General features: G+C 44.1%; 1 protein-coding gene across 6 annotated transcripts in view; it reads right to left on the reverse strand.

Annotated features, from left to right (window-relative positions):
- RPTOR (regulatory associated protein of MTOR complex 1) overlaps nucleotides 1-26,063 on the reverse strand; it is a 308,767-nt gene that overhangs the window by 200,265 nt on the left and 82,439 nt on the right. For all 6 annotated transcript variants that reach the window (XM_075904089.1, XM_075904088.1, XM_075904087.1 and 3 more), the window contains exon 4: nucleotides 11,586-11,744. In XM_075904089.1, the coding sequence (XP_075760204.1) occupies nucleotides 11,586-11,744 (159 nt within the window). The remainder of the gene's footprint in view (nucleotides 1-11,585; nucleotides 11,745-26,063) is intronic.

The raw sequence follows: 26,063 nt of genomic DNA on the forward strand, positions 1-26,063 counted from the left end.
TGTAAAATCCACTCTAAGATTGCTTGGAAACATGATTGCAGTTGTAACCTGACATTCAACACTGTCTATTCATTTCAGACCCCCTGAAATACTGATGCAAAGTAAGAAGTCATAAAAACTTCAACTTCAGAAATAAGTTGCTCTAATTTAAGGTCAAATACACTTGGCATTGACAACTTTATGGGCATATCTTAAAATGGCTGTTTACAGAGAATATGTCCATCAGCAGACACCTCTGATGCTGGTTAAATGAGACCTTTTCCTTGGCTTATTGAAGTCTTTATAACTGTGCAGCTTTCAAAATTAATTGATCAAGTTAAATGTTACAAAGGCTGACGCTCCCATAAACTTAGCTGCTGCAATTGGTAGGTGCTGCGTTTTCTATTAGAAACAGAGGGCGTGAGGGTCTTCATTGCTCTGGGCTACAAGAGGGATTTTGAAAAAGAACCTTCAAAATAGGATACTTATTGCAAGCTTAGCTATGGTACGGCTATCGTCCCTCTGTATACAAAACACAGAGCGGCAGAACTGAGATTATGACATTAACCCTTCACTTTATTCCCCCCCCCCCCCCCCCGGTCTGAGTCACATGAGCTACAGAAATCTCTCCTAGCATCAACTAGGCATCGCATAACTTTATATTCTTTCTAAATTGCAGCCAGAGGGCAACACGCTCACACACATGCACAGTGTCAAATTCTGCTCCCTTGACTATCAATTGCAAAAGCTACCACTACCATCGCTAGGGGGACAACCGGGCCCAGAACTCCCATTTCAATTCAGTGGAATTTAAATTACCCACCACAAAAACAGTTCAAGTGAAGAACAAGTCACATCTGAAATTTCAGGATATCATTAAGTCAAGCCTTTTGGACAACACTTCTTCAAGAGTGATGTTCTGTTTCATCTACAAAGCATGGGAAATTTCATGCAAAACTAGCTTTATGCAAATCAATCCAGCAAATTATGTATAATGCAAATCTGTATATGACCATAAATGGCAACATATGGCCAACACGTCCTTCCCCAAGCAGTGGCAGGACAACATGAAGCTTCACAAAACCTGGCAACTGTGAGGTTGAACTGGTGGGTGGTGACAATGGTGGCAACAGGAGTCAAATGGAATATTACGTTTGTTTTTATTATTTTGCAAATTACACCCGGTAAGCACATTATTGAAGAAGTTAATCATGTAATTCTAGGTTCTGCTCATGTTTGCATTTCATGAATCTATTTGCAAAAATAATAAAAAGCACTAATCCGGAAATAAATTGGAGCTCTCAACAAATTAATTCTTCCTTCCACTGTGTGATGCAATTTCTCTTCCCACTATATACCAAAGATGAGACGATGTTTGAGGATTACGTAGGTGTTGATTCCCAGAAAACTAGAACATTTCTTCAAAAGGTTCCTATGTTCCTTTTCTGTTGTGGGATTTCAAAGCCTAATGGAATCTTTCAGGATAATTCAGGAAAAGAACCAGGTGGGAACCCATCCCAGTTATTTCCCAGCCGCCTCATTTGGGGAATGGGTGGTTCATCAAGCTGCAGAAAAAAATTAAAGCACTGCAAGCCTTCAAAGGCCTGCCCAGAGTAATGCCGCATTTTATCACGCTGCAGTGAACCATTTTGCTGCTGCAGCTGAAGAGAAAGGAGGAAAGATGATCACAACTGTAACTGTTTTCTGCCACATGCAGGGATCTCTGTAAAACTGTCTCCCTCCACAAATTACGACGCTCAATGCTTTTCTGAAGACAGAGCAATCATCTTAATAAAAGTGAGGGTAGAGTGAACACCTTCCTATATCTTGCCCCAAATTCCTTCTCCAGTGACCAGAGACACAGAGGGTATCTCCTCGTGATTATTTTCTTTTCCCTGCTGAACACAAAGAAACAGGTTTCCATTCTAAATAACCAAACTGAGATGGGTTTCAGATTATTTATTTATTACGATCCCCTTTATCTGTCAGGCTAGATTAAACACCAAAAAACTAGGCTTGCTTCACAAGGCTGCCCTGAAAGATTAAGCTAACCACAGAGGCACTTACTCTACAGTAAGCACAACATGACAGGGGTTATGAAAAATTTAAGTCACAGAAAATGTGTGTGCCAGGGAAGACAGGTTTGTTTTTTAAACACCAAGTTAATTTAACTATTAGCTTTTTAAGTGCCTTATCCAAACTGCGCCACATTCTCTGTTTCACATCGATTCCCTGTGGAATTTGAACTCTGTTTAACTAAACAAAGCCACCGAGATTTGGCTTTGTAGTTGAAGCGAATCAAGCTGAAATAATACTTCCTGAAGGTTTTATCCTTTTTAATCTACATATCAGAATATATAATGCTTAATCTCTCATAAATATAGCACTGCCAGGCAATGATGTATTCTTGGAGTCACACAGACCCATTGCAAATACTGTGGTCTTCTACTGACGGACAAGTAAATAATTTGCAGCTTCCTTGGCAGGGAGATGCAATACTACAGTCAGAAAAAGGGCAGAACTGGAACAACGTTATCATCAAGGGTATCCGAGGGACACATAACAGTATGTCAATCCAATTGCCAGGGACTGTACCAACCAACTTGGATTTCAATCAACTACTGAAGAGGACCATTGGGAGATCTTATTTTTCAGATTCAGATTGGGAAATTGAGCACATCAAATCGGTATTTTCCTTACAACCTATCTGCTTCAGTCTGCCTAGAGCATCAGATATCTGGGAGCCATGGGCTAGGGTAACTTTTAAAATACCTATTTTAGAGACATTTATATGCATAATTTTGGGGCATGGGCTTTACATCTATTCTGTACTTAGTGTGATGTTTTTTGAAAGCTGTCTTGCTGGTTAATATTGCAAAGCTGGCATTATGAAACTGGCGTATTTTTGAATGCATCCGTGTATGTGACTTCTACCTTTACTGTATCAAGTCCACCTAGACCAGATACAATGGAGGATAGTTAGAACTCAGTGATACACCTTGAACAATGGGTGGGCTTCAGCTTAGGAAAACCATTTCTCACCTACCCTTCTACAAAAGGCTGGGGGGGGAGGGGTGACTGGAAAATTCCCCAAAACTGGAAAAAGAAGCCAGGTAACCAAACAAGAGTCTATAAAAGGGGCCAGAGAGGGAACAGGGAAGGAGACAGACATACACAAGAAAAGGCAGAAGGAAGGGCACAGACCAAACATGGTCCGAAGAAGCAATTTCACCTAAGGAGAATGCTCCATGTTTCAGATCAGAAGGTATGCACTGGAACCGACAGACTGTAGATGGGATAATGGACCCTGATCCCAGCTCAGTGACTGCCCTGTCCTAGGTTAAGGAAACTGAGGAAAAGAAATGTTAGACTTCTGTGCATTATGTGCCACACTTACCGTGGGGCCCCTCGAAGAGGGAAAACAGAAGAGTCATGCCTTTGGGTGGAGCTCTGGGAGAAGATGTGTTTTAGTGTTAGGGGGTGTCTCAGGAGTCAGCCCTGGTTCCAATAAATAAACTGCTTTTTTAAGCTGTCAAAGGATGCAACAAAGGATCTGCACCGCGAGTGTGCGCCTAGGAACCCCAAGACATCAGCAGTGACTGGACTCCATTCAGACTCGGGGGGCTTAAAATACAGATTCAACATCTGCACTTGTGGCATCGGCGGCTGATCTGGCGTTTGATTTAGCGGGTCTAGTCAAGACCCGCTAAATCGAACACTGAGGGCGGCTCCAGTCAGCACCGGTACTCCTCACTCCAGTCACGAGGAATAAGGGAAGCCAACAGGAGCCTTTGCTCCTGCCAAGCTCGGCTTAAGATAAGCTGACTCCAGCTACATATTTTACGCAGCTGGAGATGCACATCTTATCCTGACCGTCCAGGTCCAGTGTAGATCTGGCCTAAATCCCCTCCCAACAATCTGGTGAGCTGCCAGCAGGGGGAGTCCAACAAGACCTGTGACCGTGGGCAATTTTCCAATACACCACCAAAACAAGGGTGGCAGATACGCACACAGGTTTGGACACTTAATCTTCGCTGCAAAAGACAAAATGCCAGTGCAAATTTTCCAAGCTAAAATTCTGAAATATTAACCAAGTGATTGCTTCCCTCCTATTAAACTGACATCTCCAAAGAAATGAGGTATTTGGCAACACATTTTAAGCTCTAGAAAACACCAGTTCATTATTTAGCATCTTATCAGAATCTAGTCTGTGGTAAACAACAGCAGAAAGGTCAAAGACACCTGGGAGGTGAGAAAAGTAGATACCAAACACAATTAAAGCCTGAAAGTAGTACATCCTGATGAAAGAGCCAAGACATGGTGTATTTTCTCAGATTATCTACCTTCTTTCCCACTGGTAGTTTTCCAACTCTAAGTTTCCCCAATTTTTTCCTTCACATTATATTCTCCTCCTTCCCCACCCCAAGCTTAAGGCTTCAACCTTACTATTCTTCTTGGCAAAAAAGGAAGCTTTTCTTAGAAGCTTCCCGGAAAGGGCCTTTAGCTAGGAACGAAGGCATTCCACCAAACATCCCACCGCTTGTAACACCCTCCGCTCGTCAGGTTCTCCGGCTCCACAACAAGCATCCAGGAGTCAAACTTTGATTTCCCACATGGTAATGCCGAGTACTAGCCCTATGCCTACAGCGCAATGTCAGTGCAGGGCCACTAGCCATAGCCCGGGCAGATCAAATCATTGTGCAAACCAGGGTGACCACCCCCATGGGGCTAGAACTTTTGCACGACGCAAGCTGCATTTCTGAAGCTTTGCGAGCAGCCTGTTCTGACCCTCCAGCATAAAGACACATGCATGAGGACACGGGAAGGGTGGCCTACAAATGTGTGGCTATCGCTGTCAGGAAGCTGGCTACCCCAGGCTGCTACAAGTCTGCACCAGTTCAGCCTTCGAAAGCTGACTGCGGGTAAAGTGGTGGCAGAGGTTTTTTAAGGCAACTGGGTATGTGGTTTACCCCACGATGGTGGGCATAAAAGATATTCCTGAAATAGGAACTGCTGGCTTTGAGAGAATGGCATTTCCCAACTGTGCTGTGGCTGCTAAGGAAACTTGTGCCCACTGTCTGCCTTCCTCAGGGAGCACGAGTATGTAAACTGGAAAAGGCACTGTGCCATTGTTACGCAGCCCCTTGTGGACCACAGAGGATTTATGATCAATGCCGGCTACACTGGAAAATGCATGAGGCCAGGATTTTTTGCTGATCATCAGGAGTGTATGGACAGCGGGGCACTGTTCCTACCAAACGATATGGTTCTAAGCTCTGTTACTCCCTTCCTCCCCCCCGTTACCCTGGAGGATTCCACACACTCACTTTTTGCCTTGGCTTATGAAACTGTACCCTGATTTCAGACACCTTGTAAAAGATGGTTGAATTACTCTCTCAGGACGTGCAGGATGGCTGTTCATTGTGCATTTAGCAGACAGGAATGCCACTAGTGCTATTCAGAGACCTCTTTGGATTCCAAAGCCATCAATGCCCGCCACAGCACTGTGGCTTGCTGTGCTCTACACAATCTCTGTGAAGACAAAAATCAGCCTCTTCCCCCCGAATGACTCACAGCAATGAGGGGCTGTTGAATCAGGACAGTCCGCCAGACAGTCCATCTGCCACCTCTGGAGATAGCTGAACTTGGGCAACAGTCAGGGACACTTTGCACACTCACCTTATGGACTTGAATAGCCCCATGGGACATGGGGAACAGCACCTTGGGAACATGCTTGTGAGGACAGTGGGGAGAGCTCATTGATGACATGTGAGTTCAGTGTTTGAGGAGGAGTGTGGAGTTCAGTGCCACGCAATATACTTATGAACAGGGCTCGTCAAGCCGCAGCGAGCCCTGCTCGCCAGCCGTGCGGTTCGGTGCGCTACACATGCGCTGACCGCGCTGTGCGGCTGTGCCGGCTTGTAATCTACTCGCCACGGGCAAGTAGATTACATTAATTGTCAAGCCCTGCATATATGCATGAATGACACGACTATGTATGGAGGGGGGGACTTATTCATGGTATGGACTGATGTAAGGAAGTGACTGAAGTATGAATTGCTATAGCTACGTGTGCAAAGACTATCCCACTATATACAGTCTTAATTTTCCCTCATCATATGCTTACAATGTGTCTGGAGGTGTGTCCAGGAAAATAATAAAGGTATGTTGTAAAGCAACGATACCAACAACCATTCCTGATGAAATAAAAAGCTTTATAAACGTGTACTAGAGAAGTACAACACTCCCTAGCCAGCCAACCCTCATTACCACACTGTACCAACAGAATCTTACAGGAAACCCAAACAAAACCAAGTGCAAACAAATGCAAACAGTGAAAGCATGTGGAAGAGACAACCCCCTACTATGCCATGTCCCCGGTCACTCGGTCCCTTTTCTTTCTTTCCCCATTTGCCTAGGAGGTGGGGTGAAGGTACCCACATGGGAAGCGTTACTATGGAGGGCTGCAGGGGGCTGCCCATATGCTCATGGGTCATGTCTGTGTATTCCATCAGCATTGGCGTCTTCCGAGCGGTTTCTGGACTGCAGCACAAGGTAGGTGCACTCAGGTTGTGGTGCGGGTGATGCGGCAGGATTCTTGCAGTCATTAGCGGCCTATGCTGCTCTCACAGTTCTTTCCGCTGAGCTTGGTCTTCCTCCCTGTTCTCAAGCTCTGCAGCCATCGTGAGTCCTTCATCCTGCCTCTTGCCATGCTGTCCTCCAGCTGCACGTTCCGCTGCCTTCGATACAGGGCCTGCTTGGTGGCCCTCTCCGAAACATCAACCACAAGTTCATCTAGGAAACGCTTCCTCTTGGAATCGTCAGAGCAGGTCCAGCAGCCTAGGCTACTGTGGAGATGCTGCCGCCAGTAGAGGTTGAGGGGCCTGGAACTGGGCAAGACACAAAGGGATATTGTCTCAAATAACTCAGTGCCGGGGCATAGAAAAAAAATCCATGCGTAATTACAAGGACATAAAATGATACTTTCACAAACTGAACTTCAGTATAATGAGCGAGGGAGTGTCAGACCACAGACGCTCCTGGACACACCTCCAGACACAATTGTTTAAAAAACCAGTTTGGATTTGTAACTATTGTAGAAAATGGCAGAACTACTTAGGCTTTGGGGGGAGACAACAGTGGCCATGCTACAAAAGTTTTTTCCAGCCGTTCAGGCCTTCCATGATTTGGGAGACAGAACACTTCTTGTAACGCCCAGTTGGCCATGGATGTGTTACTCCACGCTGATGGGAAATCTGCAGTTTACACAATCTTAAGTTTTCAAATGTGTAGTAACTGAACAGTATATTGATGAACAGGATGAGCTGATCAGCTACTGAGGTATTCCTGGCAAATGCAGCCTTCCCTGAAACGTGACTACCTATCTGTAACCTTCCCCCTCCCCATACATTTCTGGACAAAGTTTCCAACTCCAACCATATTTGGGACCATTCTGTCACCTATGGACTTCCTCAGACTGAAACAGACCAGCTTTGTAAACTGGAGCACGTTTCCACCTACTCTAGACCCATTCCCTGTTTCCAGATGGCTTGATAGACAAGAGAGTGGTTACAGAGTGCCACACTTGCAGGCATGTCAATGGAAGGTTATTATCCCTGAAGAAACAGAAATGGCGCTAGCAAAAATCCATGCCTTTCCAGTAACTATACACTTTAAAGGTGTTCTTTACTGCTTGCATTTCCCTGCTGTCACTTTGAATGTCATGCGGCCCCGAGGCAGAGAGAAGAGGACTGCAAAGCACTGACATACAATCTGCCGTTAGCAGAGACACAACAGCGCCTCTCAACTTTTGCACGGATTCCTAGAGTAGAAATCCCACCCATTATTGTGTTAACAAGCATTGAAAAGGAGCCAGATACTTACCGGGCTCAGGATTGGCTTCTGTCATCTCCGCTTCAGGCGGCTTCTCAGGGGAGCCCCAAATGGCTCCTTCAAGGATAGGCCCAGAACGTGCTGCTCCTGCTCCAAAGCTGCCTTAGGTCAAGTTCCAGCAACAGAATGACAACACCGTCCCCCTCCGGTGCCCGCTGCTGGCTCCCATCAGTCCCCATGATGGATTCTGAGGCAAGCGGGGCACCAGCTGACCAGGTCATGACCATCACCGTTGGCTCCATGCTGAGCACAATGCCAGCACCCAATTCAACTCCTCAAAAAATGGGCATGTCATTGGCAAGTTGCCTGAGGGCTGGGTCTAGTCCCTGGTTTTCTGGTATTCACTGGGGAGCTGCGGCATCTGCTCCCTGCTCTGGCCACCAGGCTAGTAAATATGTAAAGCTGCTAACGTCTTCGCTCTTTGCATGTGCATAGACATTCCAATAATCTCACAAAGCCCCCGTTTTGCTGACCTTGCACCAGAGATTTGCCGAAATCTGGCTGTGCTCCCTCCCATGACCATGAAGCAGTGTACTCTGCAAAAGCTCTCTGCTGGCTAGGCTCTGCAAACAGAAGGATCTCGTGGGGCATTGGCAGCCGAGAGGTCAGGAGGTAAGAGAAGGGTTAACTGTGGCTCACTGAGCTGTAGCTTCTGTTCTCACTGGAACCTCCTGGAGAGTCTTGGGACAGAGGACAAAGGAAGCTGGCCCATGGAATTGAAAGCCACCCCTGCCATCTGGCTTCCCGCCATTCCTGCTGTCCTGTCCTGCATGGTAATCAGAACCACAGCAACATGCAAGGGGCAGCCAGGGTGAGTGAGTGTCCTCTGAGATGTAAGATGTTTGGCAAGACTGTCTACAGGCAGGGTTGGCAACAGACTCAGCCAGGCCTTGTGCAACCGGAGGGAGTGGGGGGGAAGGGGGGAGAAGAGTCTTGGCTTCACCCTCTGGAAGGGGTAGAATCTTGTGCTAAAGAGGTGGGGCTAGGGGCAACCAGCCCTCAGCATTGACCAGACTGCACCACATTGGTCTCCAATGGTGATTTAAAGAGCCCAGAGATCCAGGCCCTTTTAAATCTCCAGACCCCAGGGCAACTACCACTTTTAACCTTCCACCCATCTCCACACTGGCAGCCCTGTTCACAGGCCACTTACTGGTAAGGTACTTTGTGCTTACAATGTCAGCAGATTTATTTTACAGGAGGGAAAATGAGAAGAAAGAATTAAATGTGAATAAATATGGTCCACAAATGTTGGACAAAGTCCCCAAATTATAGTTTTCTTCTATCACTGGATACGCAGGTGTATTCCATAAGTACCAATACCACCTCTTTGCAACCTGAACTTCAGTATACTGCAGTTACATAGCAGTTTTAGGAGTAATTTTCGTACAGTGCTTAAGAAGATATATTAGCATTATAATAATATGTATTTTAAGAGGTTCTCAGTCAAAGGGATCTTCATATCATACTATTTCTGACCCGTTAATGTGATTTTAAAAGATCAACAGTAGATTTCAGTCCATCTGCTGTTTCAGCCCTGGGGTGTCTATATGTTGCGCTTCTTTAGTTACTACCCAGTCCTAAAACTCACATCTTTACAAATCCTCTGTGAAAATTACTGACTCTCTCTAATTTATCATCTTTTCCCAAAATCTTCCTTTGTATACAGGAGTGGGCTGAGTCACTTGGCTGCCTTCCCTTCCAAAGCCAGACAATGTTTGGTAATGGATTGCAAAAAGGCTATTACATTTCAACCTCCTTTATGCAGATCAAATCTTTTCACCCTCGACTGGACCATAAATCAGAAGTGGCCTCTCCTAATCACCAGTGAAGTCCTTATCAGATTACAGCAGCTGAGACAGGAAGCAAATTGGTAAATACCAGTCAGTTCTTAAATATGCTTTTGGCATAACACGTAAACTTCATTGAGCAATAATTTCATCCTCCTGCATGTGTAACACATTCTGCCCAACATTATTTGTCTTATTTATTACCCATTGCCCATTAAGTAAGAAGAAGGTCACCGCTATTTGTTCTTACACCACATTCCACTTTCAAATGAGTTGTTTAAAATGGTGGGATAATCAAGCCTCCAATTTAGATACACTGGAAAAAAAAATTTATTCCCCTCCTGCCCCAATTCTCTCCTCTCAGGGCTGGATTCATTTTCGGTTGCAACCTAACCAAGGGTTTGAGAAGAATGCAGTATTGCTCTTGGTACAAATCAAAAACTAACACAGAACCAAGTGATATAAAAACAGGAGTAAGTTCTTCCTCCACTGGAAACAGTTTCCAGCTACTAACACTAAGGGCACGTCTAGACTACGTGCACCTACCGAAAGAAGATATGCAAATTTGGCTCAAATTTGCATATCTTCTGGGGGGGTTTCCCCCGGAAGAGGCTTTTCTGATATTTGGCCCGAATACATAGGGCTAAATATCAGAAAACCCCCCTCTTTCAGAAGCCCCCTGAAACCTTCTTTTAGGAGGAATAAGGGGGCTTCCGAAAGAGGGGGGGTTTCCGATATTTGATCCCGTGTAGACAGACCAAATATTGGAAAAGCCTCTTCCAGGGAAAAAAAATGGAAGGTATGCAAATTTGAGCCAAACTTGCATATCTTCTTTCGGAAGCCACGCAATCTAGATGTAAGTCCAGTTTGCAACTGTACCATGACAGTAAATATACAATGGAATAAAACTGTTCTCCATTTACACTTTAAAGGTGCTAAATGCATGAATTAAAAGGGAGGCAAAGTACATTCAATTTAATTAGCCATAATTATAAGCCGCAGTGTAACAGAGTAGCAGTTTCTGTATTAATATGTAACACAGACAGCTGTACAAATACTCAGTTACACCAATCTTACTGTCTTCAGTAAAAGTGACAAAGCCTTAATAGAAGAGTTGCCAATTACACTGTACTTCCTAGTATAATAATACTCTGAACTTTAAAACTGGGAACAAAGAATATTTTATTGTCTCATATTACGCTAGTACAATGCGTGAACAATAGCTATTCCGGGTTAGTTGGCAGTCTCAACATAAAACTCCATCTTAAAACGCCAGTGACATAAGGCAGAGATGCCAAGCATCAGAGAAGAGATACATCTAGAACCCTGCGTGGATACAAAATTGGTATCCATATCAGCATCTGCTTCCTCAAAAATGAGCCACGGATATCCGCACACGTGAATGCAATTATCCATGAATATAAAGCAGATATCCGCAAATTTGTATGGCTCTAGATTAAAAAAAAAATCTATATGCGTATCATATCTGTAAAAATGAACCACAGATATCTGCGAATGCAGATACCCCCTGTTATCAAGTGGATAGCCTTGGATTTGTAGGGCTCTAGACACAGCTTCTGCTCCAAATCTGGCAGGAGGTAGGTGTGCAACCACAGAAGGAAAGTAGAAGGACTTAGGTATAGGTGGCACCTTTAATTACTGTGCAATGTTCTCTCTGACTATTTTAAGAATGGCATTAACAAAGGCTCAGAGAGAGCAAGTGCTTAGCACTTCTCAGGTGGAGGGACAAGATGCCTTTCTGACAAAAGAACTTTGAGTGTGGATAAGGAAAGAGAAATGTCAGTTCTGGAACCAAACTTCCACAAAGTCATTTTAATTTCTAAAGGGTAATTTGCTCCTTTACAAACAGTAACAGATTTCACTCTGTGCGGTTCCTTTTAAGTAAGCATCTAGCGGACGCACCTTGTTGAAGACCCAGATCTCCCCATTCACTGTCGGCCTGGGAACCCCATGCCCATTGTAGTGAAAGAGGACCCTCTCTTCCTTGGCATTTCGACGCAGCGATGTACACAGTTTCTTAACTTCATCCACAGTAGGATCGAGGCTCTGCTTGTACCGGGCCTGGTGATATAAAAAATAAGTTAAATAGTGTTAATTGCATGCATGTGCATACTGGAGATGCATAGAAGCATACACCCATCAATACACAGGAAACAGTATATTATATACAACACTTGACAGAATTGACAATATTCAGTCTTGCACTACTGACACATTTACCCTCAGCTATGACAGATATTGTTTATAGCCCCGAAAGGCCCAAAGCATCTGTGTAGAACAATTATTTTAAGTAACTATTTAAATATTTTTAAATTATTTTTCCTCTCTTCTGAGCTCTGTACAGATGGACTCTTGGCACAAAGACACTTCTCTTTACTACTGGATAGATATACAAATAGCCCCAATAAAAAACTACAAACATCTAAAATAGTGGGTTTCAATCATTTTTCACCTGAGCGCTAAAATCCTCCCACTGCTTCATGCTAGACCCACAATGCTTTGCCAATACTAAAGGATTGAGGGATCGAGGCCACAGCAAGAACCCATAACTGGTATGGGTTAGAAGACTGCTGGGCACTGTGTGGATATAGCATGACGAGTCAAGGACTGATCTTGGGATCAAGGTGTGCTGATAGCCTGGAAAACCCTGGCCAAGAGAGGAGAGTTTCTTCCTCTCAAACACAACACTTAACTGCCACAAGGTTAGGAAAACAAGGAAACTGGAAGGAGGTTCCAGCAGGACAGGATTGAGCACAGGGGCACAACAGATATTGATAAAGGAGCTGTCTTCTCTCCCTCCACCCATTACAATTACCGGGTTGCACTGTTCTTAGGACTGTGTGTGCAATGCAGGTAACTCTCAATAAAACTATCCCAAAACTCATAATAAAATCCTTAGGCATCCCTCTCCCATTGTGTAGTCTTTACATACAGGTATAAGACACTGGCAGTGCCATTTTCAATCATTTCCATGCTGAAAAATCTGTAGCAACATGCCAAAGACATTTTGCATAAAGGGAAGAGGGAAACAGCTAAGGATTGCACACACGGCAGGGTAGGGTTGGGGGCCAAGTATATTACTTCAGTAACTGTGTAGACAGATGAGATTGTAAAGAAAGTGTTCTCAGATATGAAAGTTTTTGCCGGAAAAAAATATGCCCCGCAATAAAGGTCAGAAAAATAGCTGTATTGTGGCAATAGTTTGGCCTAAATATAATGAAGCTATACAAAAGTTCAGCAATAGCTTCATTTTAAATTATGCAGGTTTCTCCATCACAACAACTCATTAACATAAGCAATTCTACAAGGTTAGAAATGCCACTGGGTCTCAAAACAGCTCTCTACTTCTTTGCACATATGAAAGGCTATGCTAGAAGAATGCTAAAGTAAATTATAGTCACTTTAAAGATCAGCTAGTGGCCAGGACATGCTAAAAGAGGTTAAATAAACCTGATGAATTAGGAGAGAGTAATCTAATGCCTGCAATTCAGCTAGCACCAGATAACTATATTCACCATTAACTCAGGCAAACTTTTCCAACAGATACGTCAAAGTTCTAATCTACTATTACACCACAGTGTTTCATGGAGATGGCCACCTAACTTTTAGCTATGAACATCAGCCTTCAGGTTATCCCGAAATCCATGCATTTCAGGCCTAATGAATGAGGCATATGCGCTAAGGGCTTTATTAATAAATTTATTCAATATTTTACATTAAAATTACATATCACAGACATCTAAGTAAACATGTCCAGCAATCCTCTACATGGAAAGTGCCTTGCTCCTCACACTGAAAGTGATAAGAACAAATGCCTTTTAATTGCCCTTTGGAAAGGCAAGAGTCTTGGTCTCTCCCAGATCCTTCAGAACAAAAGTACCCAAGGGACTAGAAATCCAGCACCACAATGGCCTCAAGAACTAAAGCTGCTCTATTGCAGCAGAGAAGAACCGCACCCAGAACAAGCTTTAATACACACAACACACTTGCGACTTTAGACTATGCACTTCACAGTTCTGTAAGATACAAAGACGATTCAATCATCTTGATCTATTAAACGGTTTCTAGAACAACGCCCAGAAAAGCACTTTGTTTTACGGTTTTTGTACCTTTATTCAAAAGACGGCTAATGAGAACCATGATAACTTGGTTTTAATGTTTCTCAATTAACCCTTGTCACTTCAAGCCAAACAGCACAAAGAATGCCTTGCAGAACCTGGCCTCAGCCCTTTAAGAGACATTCCTGAGTGGTGGGCCAAGAGCAGTCACTACAATGAGGCGGGGGCCCTGTTCTGCCACACATGATGTTCTTTAGGAGCTTCCTCGCTAGTCAAAGGCAAGGGAAGACATTAGCCTCAGCACTGGCTTCTTACTTACTCCTCTCTTTCTCTCTCTCTCTCTCCACTTACAGTGTTATGATGAAGGTGCTGATTTGCAAAATGTGCATCTTAAATCATATTCTGCCTGCTGGCACCTTTACAAGACACTATAACCAGGGCCCTCAAGTATTGGGTAATTTTTCAATTCCCACTTTTTTTCTGTTTTTTTGAGAACTTGCTCATTGAAATATCCCTCACGTCCTTTTAGCATAAATATTCAGTACTGCTCACAATTAATGAAGGTGAATGCATACTTTAAAACAAAAGTCTGCAGATCTACAGAGCTGAGACAAACATATCATTTACACATTCATAAACACCGGGCTGCACGGGGGTGGGGAGCAGAGGCTGCAAAGGAACGGATCAACGCCTATCTGTCAGCCAAGGACTTTCCGTATCAGTCTACTTAGCTCATTCTGATGCACATTACAGCAAGACAATACCTATTAGTTTTACCCATGATGAGAAAAATAACCAGCCATTTGTTCTGTGTTTTTGATAAAGCTTTAAGATCTTATTCAGTGATATGGAAGAGAATCAAGAAAACAAACCATATAACAACTAGAAGGAAAGTCCAGCTTTTTATTATTTCACGGAGGGGTGGTGGTAGTCTAGGGGTGGTAAGTGTGGGGGAGTTAACATTCATAATAAGATGATCATTGCATCTGTTTCTCTTTCCAGAATTGCTGCTGCAAAGTCTGCGGAGGGGAGAGCGCGCAGGGGAACGGAAAGTACTATGAAGACACCAGATTGTTTTTTTTACTTATAGTTATTTTACCAGATGTTAGCTTGCCAAAGCGAGTTCTCTAAAATACGTGCACAGCTGGTGTGCGGGACTGGTGACAGCTCAAATCTTGTAAAACAGTAAATAAGGATACACGGATCCAGACCGAAAATACTTATCACTCATTTAACGAAACTGCAGCTTAACAACCCCTTTCCAACAAATGCCCTCCTGCATCTTGATTGCTGTGTCTCTTTAGACACAGGCATCACTATTTCTATGACATCTTGCCTCTACTGCCTGCAATGTATTCTGTTCTCCAAGAAGGAACATTTTAAACTCGGAGGAAAGCACCATTTAGGGAATGAAGGAAGGGCTGAGACCGAAGCATTTTCTGTTGAAGCCCATCCTATAAACCAGAAATATTTCATAACGCATGCCCATTTCTATGCTAAGGAAAAGAAAACAGAGTCCTCCTCTCTCCCCACAAGACAAGACATTAAGAGGGAAGCACAATCTGCAGTTTTGTAGCCTACAAGGCAGACCCGTACGCTGTGTGGTGGATGTGATCTCCTTCGCCAAACCATACGTGTTAGAAACAGCAAGAAGCTACAGTTTGCATGGAACAAAGTTAAGTTCATGAACAAAACTGTATACATCTTTCATAAAACTTCAGTGAGAGCCAGCTCTATAGTGACTGTAGACAACAGGTTATCCATGGGTAGGAACTGAAAGACCACTTTCCTCAGGATATGGACACCTACACGGATGGTCAAGTGGTTAACCACAAAATTACCTGTGAATGCTGTATGCAAGTACAAGTGGCTTTGTTACAAGTGCAATTTACAGCGCGGTAAAGCACCAGTGTGCGCCTGGCACCAGCACTAGGAGCTGTGCTCCCAGCACTGCTAGCTCCTCCCCTCGTGGCGCGGGTGTACATCGAGTACCGAGAGATCTCTCTCCCAGCGCTCGGGTCGTGGCCACACATTCCATTTGAAGCTCTGCCCAGCACACTTGCTTCACAACTATCAATTTTATAGCCTGCAAATTTGCAGCTTATAAGTTCACAGCCATTGCCCTCTTCTCAAAAAGATTTGCCATGGGCATTGGTATATAAAATCATGCCGCCTTTGTTTTTAACATTAAGGGGACTGAAATGCATCACTATGCATTAACCCATGGGCAGTCTTTTCTTCCAGGTAATGGGAGACTGCATTAAATTTTTGAACAAGGCTGACATACTAATTAACCTGCTGTCTAGGCACATTTGTTGAGCCTAGAATTTTACCTACACTTCTTACCAGGAAGAAGTACCTTTCTTTAACTCCTGGTTTTATTTTTAATGTCTTCTTTTAGTTTTTAAATCTATTTCCTTCTTGTCTCTTCCAGACCTTCAATGTTAGTTTGTGTCTCTACACAGATATTTTACAGACCTCTCTCCATGCTGCATTTTCTTTCTTAGTTCCTCACGTTACTTTTGCCTAATACAGGCTGAACCTCTCTAGTCCAGAAACTTCTGTGATCCAGAATGATTTTAGTTAGTCGATTGTTCATTTTTCATGGATGTGCCCTGTGATCCCATAACATTTGTTTACAGCCACCAGTCCTGGCTCTCACTGTTCCGTGCTGATATTTAGCTCAAATTTACCCCTAAACGTCCTCTAACAGCCTAGTAAACAGTGGAAGTGTTGGTCATGCTGCTAGACAATAACGACCTCCCCTCGTCCAGAAAATTATCTGGTTCAGAACTGGTCAGCTCCCGAGGGTGCTGGACTAGAGAGGTTCTACCTGTACATATTTGTATGGATGTTAAACATGGTAGCAACACCTCTTAAGCTAAAAACAAGTATCTGAAAAGTTTCTATCAGGCTTTAGATATCTACTACTCAGAGAGTACTTTATATTATTTGTAAAATAAAGAGTCACTAATTATTTTTAAAGTTATTGGGCCCCACTGATATTACAGTATCTGAAGACCATGCTGGCCTCTCTCTTACCTTACACTAGACTATGTTAAAAAGAGGTAAAAATAATTTTCTATTACTGTTACTGGGCACTGGCACATCTGGTACAGTTTCCTTCTTTTATAATGTTTGTTGGAATAATTTTCTTTAGTTCAGCTCAAGATGCCTTTGGCTCCTGTCACAGCTATCAGACAGGACAATCTGGATATCCATTCCTTTGCAAATGCTATCCAGTTATATCTGTCGCTCCTAGCTGACGCCGCAATTGTAGCCTTAGAGCTGTCAAAATGTCCCCCTGACATGCACTGATGAACAAGCATGAAATTGCTGAAAGTGATGTCAGTTGGCTTTACTGTGTGAATATGATTTTCCAATCACCTTAATGACCTAAAAAGCAATAACCTTGAAGAGTCCTGATCAGGACTGGCTTTCGATGGCTCTATTTACACAATCACAGCTACAAGTTTTGTTTATTTATGCAATACTATCACTCTGTAATACCCATACTCTCACACTGAGAACTGTGCATCACCTTTTATGATCAAGTCTTATTTACTCTAACTGATTAGCTTGAGATTTGATTTCAAAGCAGGAGACTGTTTAAGTTCCAGATCTCAACAGAATCTAAACATTTACACATTTTGTAGCAGAAATTGAAAATCATTCCCTCCTACCCCAAATAGTCAGCTAAAATCATATATTCAATCTAGAGTTCTGTATTTCATGTGCTACAGCTCAAGATAGTGGAAGCATCTGACATTTAGTAAGAGATGAAGAGCCCTGCAGAGTTTTAAGTCAGACCTTGCATTCGCCACAAATCAAGCTAATCCTGATTTCTGCAGTAAGTTTCTTTAATTCTGGGGCACTGCTATACAGCAGTCTGGAAATTCCCAAATCATTTAAATTAAAAAGTTGATTTTTCAATAACCTCATTGAGAATCTGAATAATGTATTACAGTAGACTATTTTAATTTTTATTATTATTACTACTACTATGGTTGTTGTTATCCAAGTGCTGAGGAGCCCCAATCATGGACCAGGGCCCACTGTGCTAGGTGCTGTACATACATAGAACAAAGACAGTCCCTGCACCCAAAGACCTTACAATCCAAGCGTATAGACAAGAGTCAAGATGGAGCCTGACCGATGGAGTTGTACAGGGCACCAATGAGACAACTGGTCACTGTGATTAGAAGTATTATCAGTTGATTACACTGATTATTATGTGAATTTAAAATGTTAATGTTGCGTGACTCCTACACAATGATGGTTAGTTTTCGATATGCTAGTATTGACAATACACCGCATTCAAGAAGTTGCTAGGTATGCTGGAGTTTTGGCTGAGGCAAGGGGGCAATTGTAATTTCTAGCAATGAAGAAGGCACAGGAAGAAGTTTTAGACTATAAACTAAGTGCTTTAGCTGGATGTAAAGCAGAGATTTAATTAAGCATATTTTGGTTTCAAAAAACAGAGCATTTCATACTTGTTTCAGGCTGTTTGCAGATTCAGGAAGAAAACACTGTATTGTTTTACTCGTTTCATATTTTCAAAGCTATCGCCAAAGCAAAGCGGGCTAGAAATATTTTTTTTTAAAATGTTAAAAGATTGTGGAACACAGTTCTACACCCATGGTTTTATAGATACCACCAGTTACCCTGTGAAGAAGATGCCTGAAATCACATATAGACAGGCAAAAATAATTTAGAAAAAACTGCCAGCATTCCAAAAATTAACATGGCACCGGGCTGATAGAGTATGTGGTGTCTAAGCTACTATCACATATTTGTAAACATTTAGCAATTAACTTGAAAAATGTTATTGATGTATTTAGGAAAATTTGCATAAAAGTGTATCTATTTAAAGACTATTTTACTCTTTAAAATATGCTTAGATTCTAAACATCTATACTTTCTTTTACACAAGTTTACACACTCAAGTCAGTCATCCTTTGCTTCTAGTAAATGACAGCGTGCTAGTCCTCGTGACGAATCACAAAGACATTCAAAGCCAGCTTTTCAGTGTTCACAATATGTAGCCTCCATCCTGTCTGAGAAATCAGAGACTGTTTTCCCTACAGCATAAATAATTAACAAATGCAAACATATTATCTGCCATTATCTTTCATTCACAGAGGCTGTGCTGCCATTCAAAACGAAAAATATGGAGAGTTAGTCACCTGCAAAATGAATGCATTTAAACATATCAAATGTACACAGCCTTGAAAGCTTCAACGAGAAGCACAGAGTTGAGAAAGTTAGGATGGCAGTTTTAATGGCTGCAATTTGAATTAACTTTTGATTTGCATGATGCAACTATGATAATGCTCTAAGGCAGTGCACACACTATTTCAGAATGCATTTCATTACATAATACACACATATAATTTGCCCATGCTAACAAAATCACTCAAACACCCTATATGTAGCCTGATGTATCCCCAAGCAGACACAGAGACTCAAGAAAACAGACTTTGCAACAGGTCCTGGAAATCAACACGTTCAGGCTTATCCGGCAGCACAATTCAAACTAGTAGGTCAGGGTCTGCAGATGCATCAAGACCATCTCGTGGCCAAGGTGTTAAAGGTTTGAAAGAACCCTCATGGACATACACTTTCACCATTCATCCATCTCCTAATAAAACCAGCAACAGCTCCATGCCATGCCATATGGCCCAGATGGAAAGGGATCTCTCAAATGTGAGGACTTCAGATGTTGCCTAGAACTAGCTCTGCAACAGTGCTGGTTTATTTATTTTAAAACAATCAGGGGAAGAAAGGCAGTAGGAAGGGAGGTTATATTCTCCATTTTACAGAGACATATTTAGGTTCAGCCTTCATAAGAAAGGACATTAACAGGGAGCTAGTGATTTAGCAGCTTGACTACTGCCATGACAAACCAAAGCTCATCATACCACCTACATATCTGTTAGCCTATAAAGTGCTACCAGACCATTTGTTGTTTTTTCCTGTACAGACTATGGGTACGTCTAGACTACATGCCTCTGTCGCCAGAGGCATGTAGATTAGGCTACCAGACATAGGAAAATGAAGCGGCGATTTAAATAACCGCCGCTTCATTTAAATTTACATGGCTGCCGCGCTGAGCCAACAAACAGCTGATCAGCTGTTTGTCGGCTCAGCGCGATAGTCTGGACGAGCGGGTGTCGACATCAAAGGCATTTGTCGACCACCCAGGTATACCTCAGGACCTGGCATTGACTTTTGGACCTACACTATTTCAGCATCATTTCCTCTCAAGCTTTGTAAGAGGGATTTGGAGAGGTCACACCCGTTCTGCATTAATGTCAATTTCCCTTTCGGCATACCAATTGATGATTAAGCCACACAATTAATATGATTAACAGATCAAGGGAAACACTTGATGAATACCTTCAACTGGTAAAAGAGCATCCAGGAATGTAATGAGCCTTATAAAGACAGGTAGCGGTGCTCCAATCATGGCATATGCAGTAATAATGGAGCACAAGCATTCCTGCCTTTCCTCTATTACTGTGTACATTTCATGAGGGATTTCATTCCTTTAAAGGACAAATAAAACATCTGCAAGTGAAACAGCAACCTCACAAGATGAGTTTCACTGGAGAGGAAAAACCAATTCAATGGGCTCTTCAATTTCTGCACTAGTGGAAACTGTCAGAATATTTATTGGCTGCACAGAGCAACCCAGCGGTTTGGTGGATTTTTTGCACTCAAATTAGCGCTCTGCTTCAAAATCATTTGCCTAATTACATTTTTTAAAACTCTGAATAGAGTCAAAGTATAAATCCAATGCAGTCAGGAAATTCAGAGTTGCAGCAGGCCCTGTGGCATGAATCACTGTGTTATGCTCAGAGCAGCAAGAACTGCGGCAACCCAGCAGTTGTGCGACAAAGCATTGTGACTGCCACCTAGGAGATTAGATTTTGAATCATTAGCTGTGTGGGGTTCTCGAGGTGGTTCAACCCTTCCAGATGCTGAGCTCAGGGAGCTAGAGCCGTTAAACGAGAGAGTTCTGAAGGTGGCCGTTTAAGGGAAAGCGGTGTTTTGGGTTGCTAATGCTATTAATAGGACACTAGGGCAGGAAAGATTAGCCAAGGTTCCCGTCCTTGGATGGCAGTCCCTGGCACAGTGTGTGATCACAGCAACCAGGGCACGTCTTTGCTTCTTCATCAAGAAAAAATAAACCTTCAAAAAGAGAAATTTAAGGAGGGTTGGGAGACCAGATGCTGTCACCAAGTCACATGATTAAAGCCTTGATCTCCCATTTCCCTGCAACTTCAAGACCGGAATTCTGATGCCAAGAAAAGCTCCCCTCAAAGCTTTGCCTGAACGACACAGCTTTTAGCGACACAGCCTTGTCACTAAAATTTGGGCAGTGTAAATGCTGTTTGTCGGTACTTTTGCTGAAAAAAAATACTTCCACCGCCTATGAGTGGAGTTCGCACTGTGGACAGGAGAGCATTCCTGCTGACAACAGCTAGGTACACAATCACTTGCCAAGGCAAAATTTTTGTCTTGGGGGGCTGAGGGTTAAGCACTGGTGAACAAAACCTGTGTCACTCAATTGGCAGTGGAGGCAAAGCCTAACACAAGTGTGTGAAGTTAGATACCAAAGGGACCAAGGAAGCCTCTAAGCAGAGAAGCTGTGCCATTTCCCATCCCAGCCCTAAACAGAAAAGCACAATAGGAAAAGCTGAAATACCTGGGAATAGTTTGGGTGAGTGGTAGAAAAGAGAGCAGCTGTAAATTAATAGCTTGGCCTTTATCAGGCCTTTGTTACTTTCTATTACTTTAATTTTACGTTATTATTGTAGGCAGAATGACAACACAAAAACTATTCATCTTCTATTACTCAGAACCCTTTGTGATCCTGTTACATTGATTTACTGGGCCTGTGTAGTCTCCAAGTGGGAAGTTATTTTGCACTGGTAATTACTTCTAGCAATGCCAAATTGACTTACCCTAGAATCTTCACATTGTATGGCACTGAGGAGACATGGGGCTTTTGGATAGATTAGGGGAGACCACTGGGGAATTTAATTATTAGAAGCAATTTCCTCAACTGTTATTAAGCTGCAGAGATCTTAACTTCCCATGGTGTCAATCTGAACAGACACAGGGAAGGAAGAAGCAGGAGCAGTTACTCTGGGAAAGAGGCGAGCTCAAGCCTCACGTAGCTTGGAGCTCACCTTTTTAAAGTGCAAGAAAGTGGGCAAAAAACACACCAAAAACAAAGCAAGGTTAAACCAGAACTACAGTTGTTCATCTATTTCTTATTTCCAGCACAGAGCGCGCCAGATGGCTTGCAGAGTGTGCACGAGACACTTGTGGTAAGTGTGACGGCGCGTTGGGGTTTTCCCGTCTCCTGCACACCCATAGTGGCACAAACAGACTGCACCAGCCAGTAGAACAGAGGGAGTTTATTGCTTCTCCAGGATACAGCACAGCACAGATGTAATCTGGTTACAGGAACTGGGGCTAGGAGGCCTCAGTGCCCCCCCTTGAGATGGGGGGTGGCTGAGCCCTATAATCCCAACCCCTCTCCCTCGCTCCTTCTCCCCTGCTTCCCAGACAGAAACTACCGCTCTCTTACAGCCCTGCTTCCCAGCCAGGGCTCCACTTCGCCGTCTTCCCATTGTTCCGCTCCCTGGGAGATAACTGGTCAGACAGGTTCCGAGCCCCCTTGCATAATGATTCATCCCCTACCCTGCTGGACAGTGCTGCAGACAGCAGAGGTCACCCACGGCCCACTGCCCAGCGTAGCAACCCCCCACTACATCACAGTAAGCAGTGTAAGAAAGAAGGGGATACAACAGATGACATCAATACGGGTGTGTCAGTGCAGATAAAATAGTGATCAACTTCTTGATGCTCATCTTTTAGAGCTTGTCATCCAAGGAACCTTTGCTCTGCCCCTAGGTCACTGTCCACAAAGCCATGCCAAAAAAACCAAGGCACCCCTTTCTTCAAAGCACTTCATCTCCATCACATCAGTAACTCAAAAAGAACAGAGATGAGATCTAGCCAGACTACACAGCTCTTCTTAAGAGACTGATCACATATAGCTTAACATTTATCTGAAGAGAAGCTTGTTGCTTCATCAAGCGTGCTAACTATTCCTGTCCTCTTTACCACGTTACATGCAGAATTGTTGTTCATGTGTTGGTCCCAGGGTATTGAAGTGACAAGGTGGGTGAGGGAGGTTTTTTTTTTTTAAAATTAACCAACGTCTGCTAGTGAGAAAGAGAAGCTTTTGGGCTTACACAGAGCTCTTGCTCTGACGAGCTGACCCAATAAAAGACATTGTCTCACCCCACCCTGCATTTTTTAACATAGGTAATGAATTCAAGCGTCCTCATCTCTTCGCAAAAGCAATGACACTAGGGTCACTGCCCAAAATGAGTAGGGTTTGAGTGCAAAAGCAATATCTGAGAGACTTAGCCTAGTCAAGTAGCTCCTTATCTGGGGCTACACACTTGCCAAGGGTCACAGCAAAGAATAGGTAACTTGCTGAAGCACAGGGTGGCAAGCAATCTCATCTCTTTAATAGACAGGCATGTAGACCACTAGAGTCAAATCTGCTAGTTGCATAATGTGAAGATTTGATGGTTGTTTGAAAGCTTATGCATTTTGGTTGATAATATAAAGTGTTCACTATGAAAATTGCTGTGTCACTGAATATCTTTACGTAAGTGTGGAATCTACCACAGGCTGACTCACAGGCCTGGGAACTAGGGATACAGGGGGTGCTGCGGCATCCACAGGCTTGCAGCCACCACTCCGGGGTACCAGAAGCTCTGATGCCTGCCCTGTGCTCAAGGTTCTGCTTCCAGCCTCATCTCAGGGAGGGTATGTCTACACTACCACCCTAGTTCGAACTAGGGTGGTTAATGTAGGCAACCGAAGTTGCAAATGAAGCCCGGGATTTGAATTTCCCGGGCTTCATTTGCATCTTTCCGGGTGCCGCTATTTTTAAATATCCGCTAGTTCGGACTCTGTGCCCGCGGCTACACGCGGCACAGACTAGGTAGTTCGGATTAGGCTTCCTATTCTGAACTATCGTTACTCCTCGTGGAACGAGGTGTACCAGTAGTTCGGAATAGGAAGCCTAATCCGAACTACCTAGTCCGTGCCGCGTGTAGCCGCGGGCACGGAGTCCGAACTAGCGGACATTTAAAAATGGCGGCACCCGGAAAGATGCAAATGAAGCCCGGGAAATTCAAATCCCGGGCTTCATTTGCAACTTCGGTTGCCTACATTAACCACCCTAGTTTGAACTAGGGTGGTAGTGTAGACATACCCGGAGGGAGTAGAGGAAGCAATGGATCTGTGGAGGATCTCAGCACCTCTACTGGACTGGCTAGTCTTGCTGAGCACATCCGGGGCAAAGGTGAGTAGTTACCACCTTGCCCATAATGAAACCTGTCCACCCACCACCCAGGAACTGCGTTGGGGAGCTGGGGTTGGGCGTAGAGCTGCAGCAGTGGCTAGAGCCAGGGCAGAGCCGGGGGCAAAATGGGAGTGGATGGCACTCCCCCCGCACCCTCATGGACCAGGCCTCACTGCTCCCTGAAAGTATGCCCCACAGTTTGGGAATCACTGCATTATTCATATGTAAGCAAGCCGCCTACAGCTCTGCCAGTGAAGCTCTATACAGATCTGCAGTGACCCCAAGAGCACCACAATGCCAGATAGCAAGGGGCCCCCGGTATGGAACAAATATTCACACAGCACCCCACGGGGTGAGAGGGGGGACAGTGGCTCTGGGCTTCCTTAGGCTCTGAGGTGGGGGCAGAAAGCTGGGGTGCAGGAACACTCCAGCTGGTGGTCTGAGCTGAGACTCGGGGTGCACAAAAAGGCTCCAAGTCAGGGCCAAAGGGTTTGCAATGTGGGAGCAGAGCTGAGGCAGGAGGTGGGGCCAAGGGTGGGACAGGAGTGTGGGATACAGGAGGTGGTTCAGCTTGTGGGCTCCAGGAGGGAGTTAGGGTGCGGGAGAAGGTTCTGATCAGGGGCAGAGGGCTGTGGTCCTGTGGGGAGAGGGTTCAGAGTGTAGGCTTCAGCCAGGACTTTACCTCAGGCTGCTCCCAGTCAATGGGCTACAGCATGCTCCCTGCCTGCCCCGCTTCCAAGTTGCTACCCCAAATGCCATGCCCAGCCCCTTGATGGGGAACTGATGTCTCTGCATGGCATGTAGTGCCCACACCCTCAGGCTCTGCCCCTGCAGCTCCCACTGGCTCAGTTTCTGGCCAGTGGGAGATGCAGGGCTGGAGCTAGGGGCGTGGTCAGCACACCGGGCTTCCTTAATCACCCCTCTGACTAGTGCCCACAGGGACATCCGCCAATCTCACAACCTCGCAGCTCCAGCCTAGCGGGCGGGAGGCCCCACGTTTCGGAGTTTGCAGCCCATGGTGTGGAGATTGGCCATGAGCCAGATGAAATGAATCAGCTGCCTAAATCTAGTCTGTAGGCCACAGGTTCCCCACTCCTGATATAAAAGGTATCTTGTAACATATCGTTTGAAACTAACAGCACACTGGTAATAGAGATCGCTTTGAAATATCTGTAACAACACGGTGTGAAATTATGGACACACTGATACTATGGTTTGGAGAATATAAACAGATCGAGGAGACAACTCCCCCCCCCCCCCCCGGGGGAAATGGACAATACCTTTTCAGCTCCAGCACAAATCAAGCCAGGTGGAGCCAAGAACAATGGCATCAGAGATCACAGAAAGATCATTTGCATTACAAAATCACAGGAGACCAATGTTCACTCTAACCTTTCCCATCCATGTCTGGAATACTTTTTTTTAATGTGCATTGAGACATGTGCAAACATGCACCACCATTAGAAACCAAAAAAAACTAGCTGTGGGTGGTCTGCTTATCACCTGGGCATCACATGAATCTCTCCTGAGTGGCTGCACAAGCACCCAGCTTACAGGAAACTCTGCAGGAGACTTCAAAAATTAACATGGTATTCCTACCTCAGTAGACACAGAAAGTTGAGCCAGAGCTTCCTGACTTTGAAAACAAAGATAAACTTTGAGGATAAAAAGACCTGCTGAAAGACTTGGGGGCATGTCTCTCCTGAGGGAACAAAGGAACCAGCTCTTTGATTCTGTGTGGATTGGGTCCTGGCTGAAGCAGTGAGCCAGGCTGGAAAATACTAACAATTGGGTGAGGAAGATACTGTTAGGCAAAGCTATCTCCTGCTAGAATTGAGGTTTAGACACTGGAAAGCATGTGATTTTTGTTTCGTCTGTAACCCTGACATATCTCTTTCGCTGTGTGAAATTATTTCAATCTAT

Source organism: Pelodiscus sinensis, chromosome 20 (genome assembly GCF_049634645.1).
Source record: "Pelodiscus sinensis isolate JC-2024 chromosome 20, ASM4963464v1, whole genome shotgun sequence".
Taxonomy (NCBI): domain Eukaryota; kingdom Metazoa; phylum Chordata; order Testudines; family Trionychidae; genus Pelodiscus; species Pelodiscus sinensis.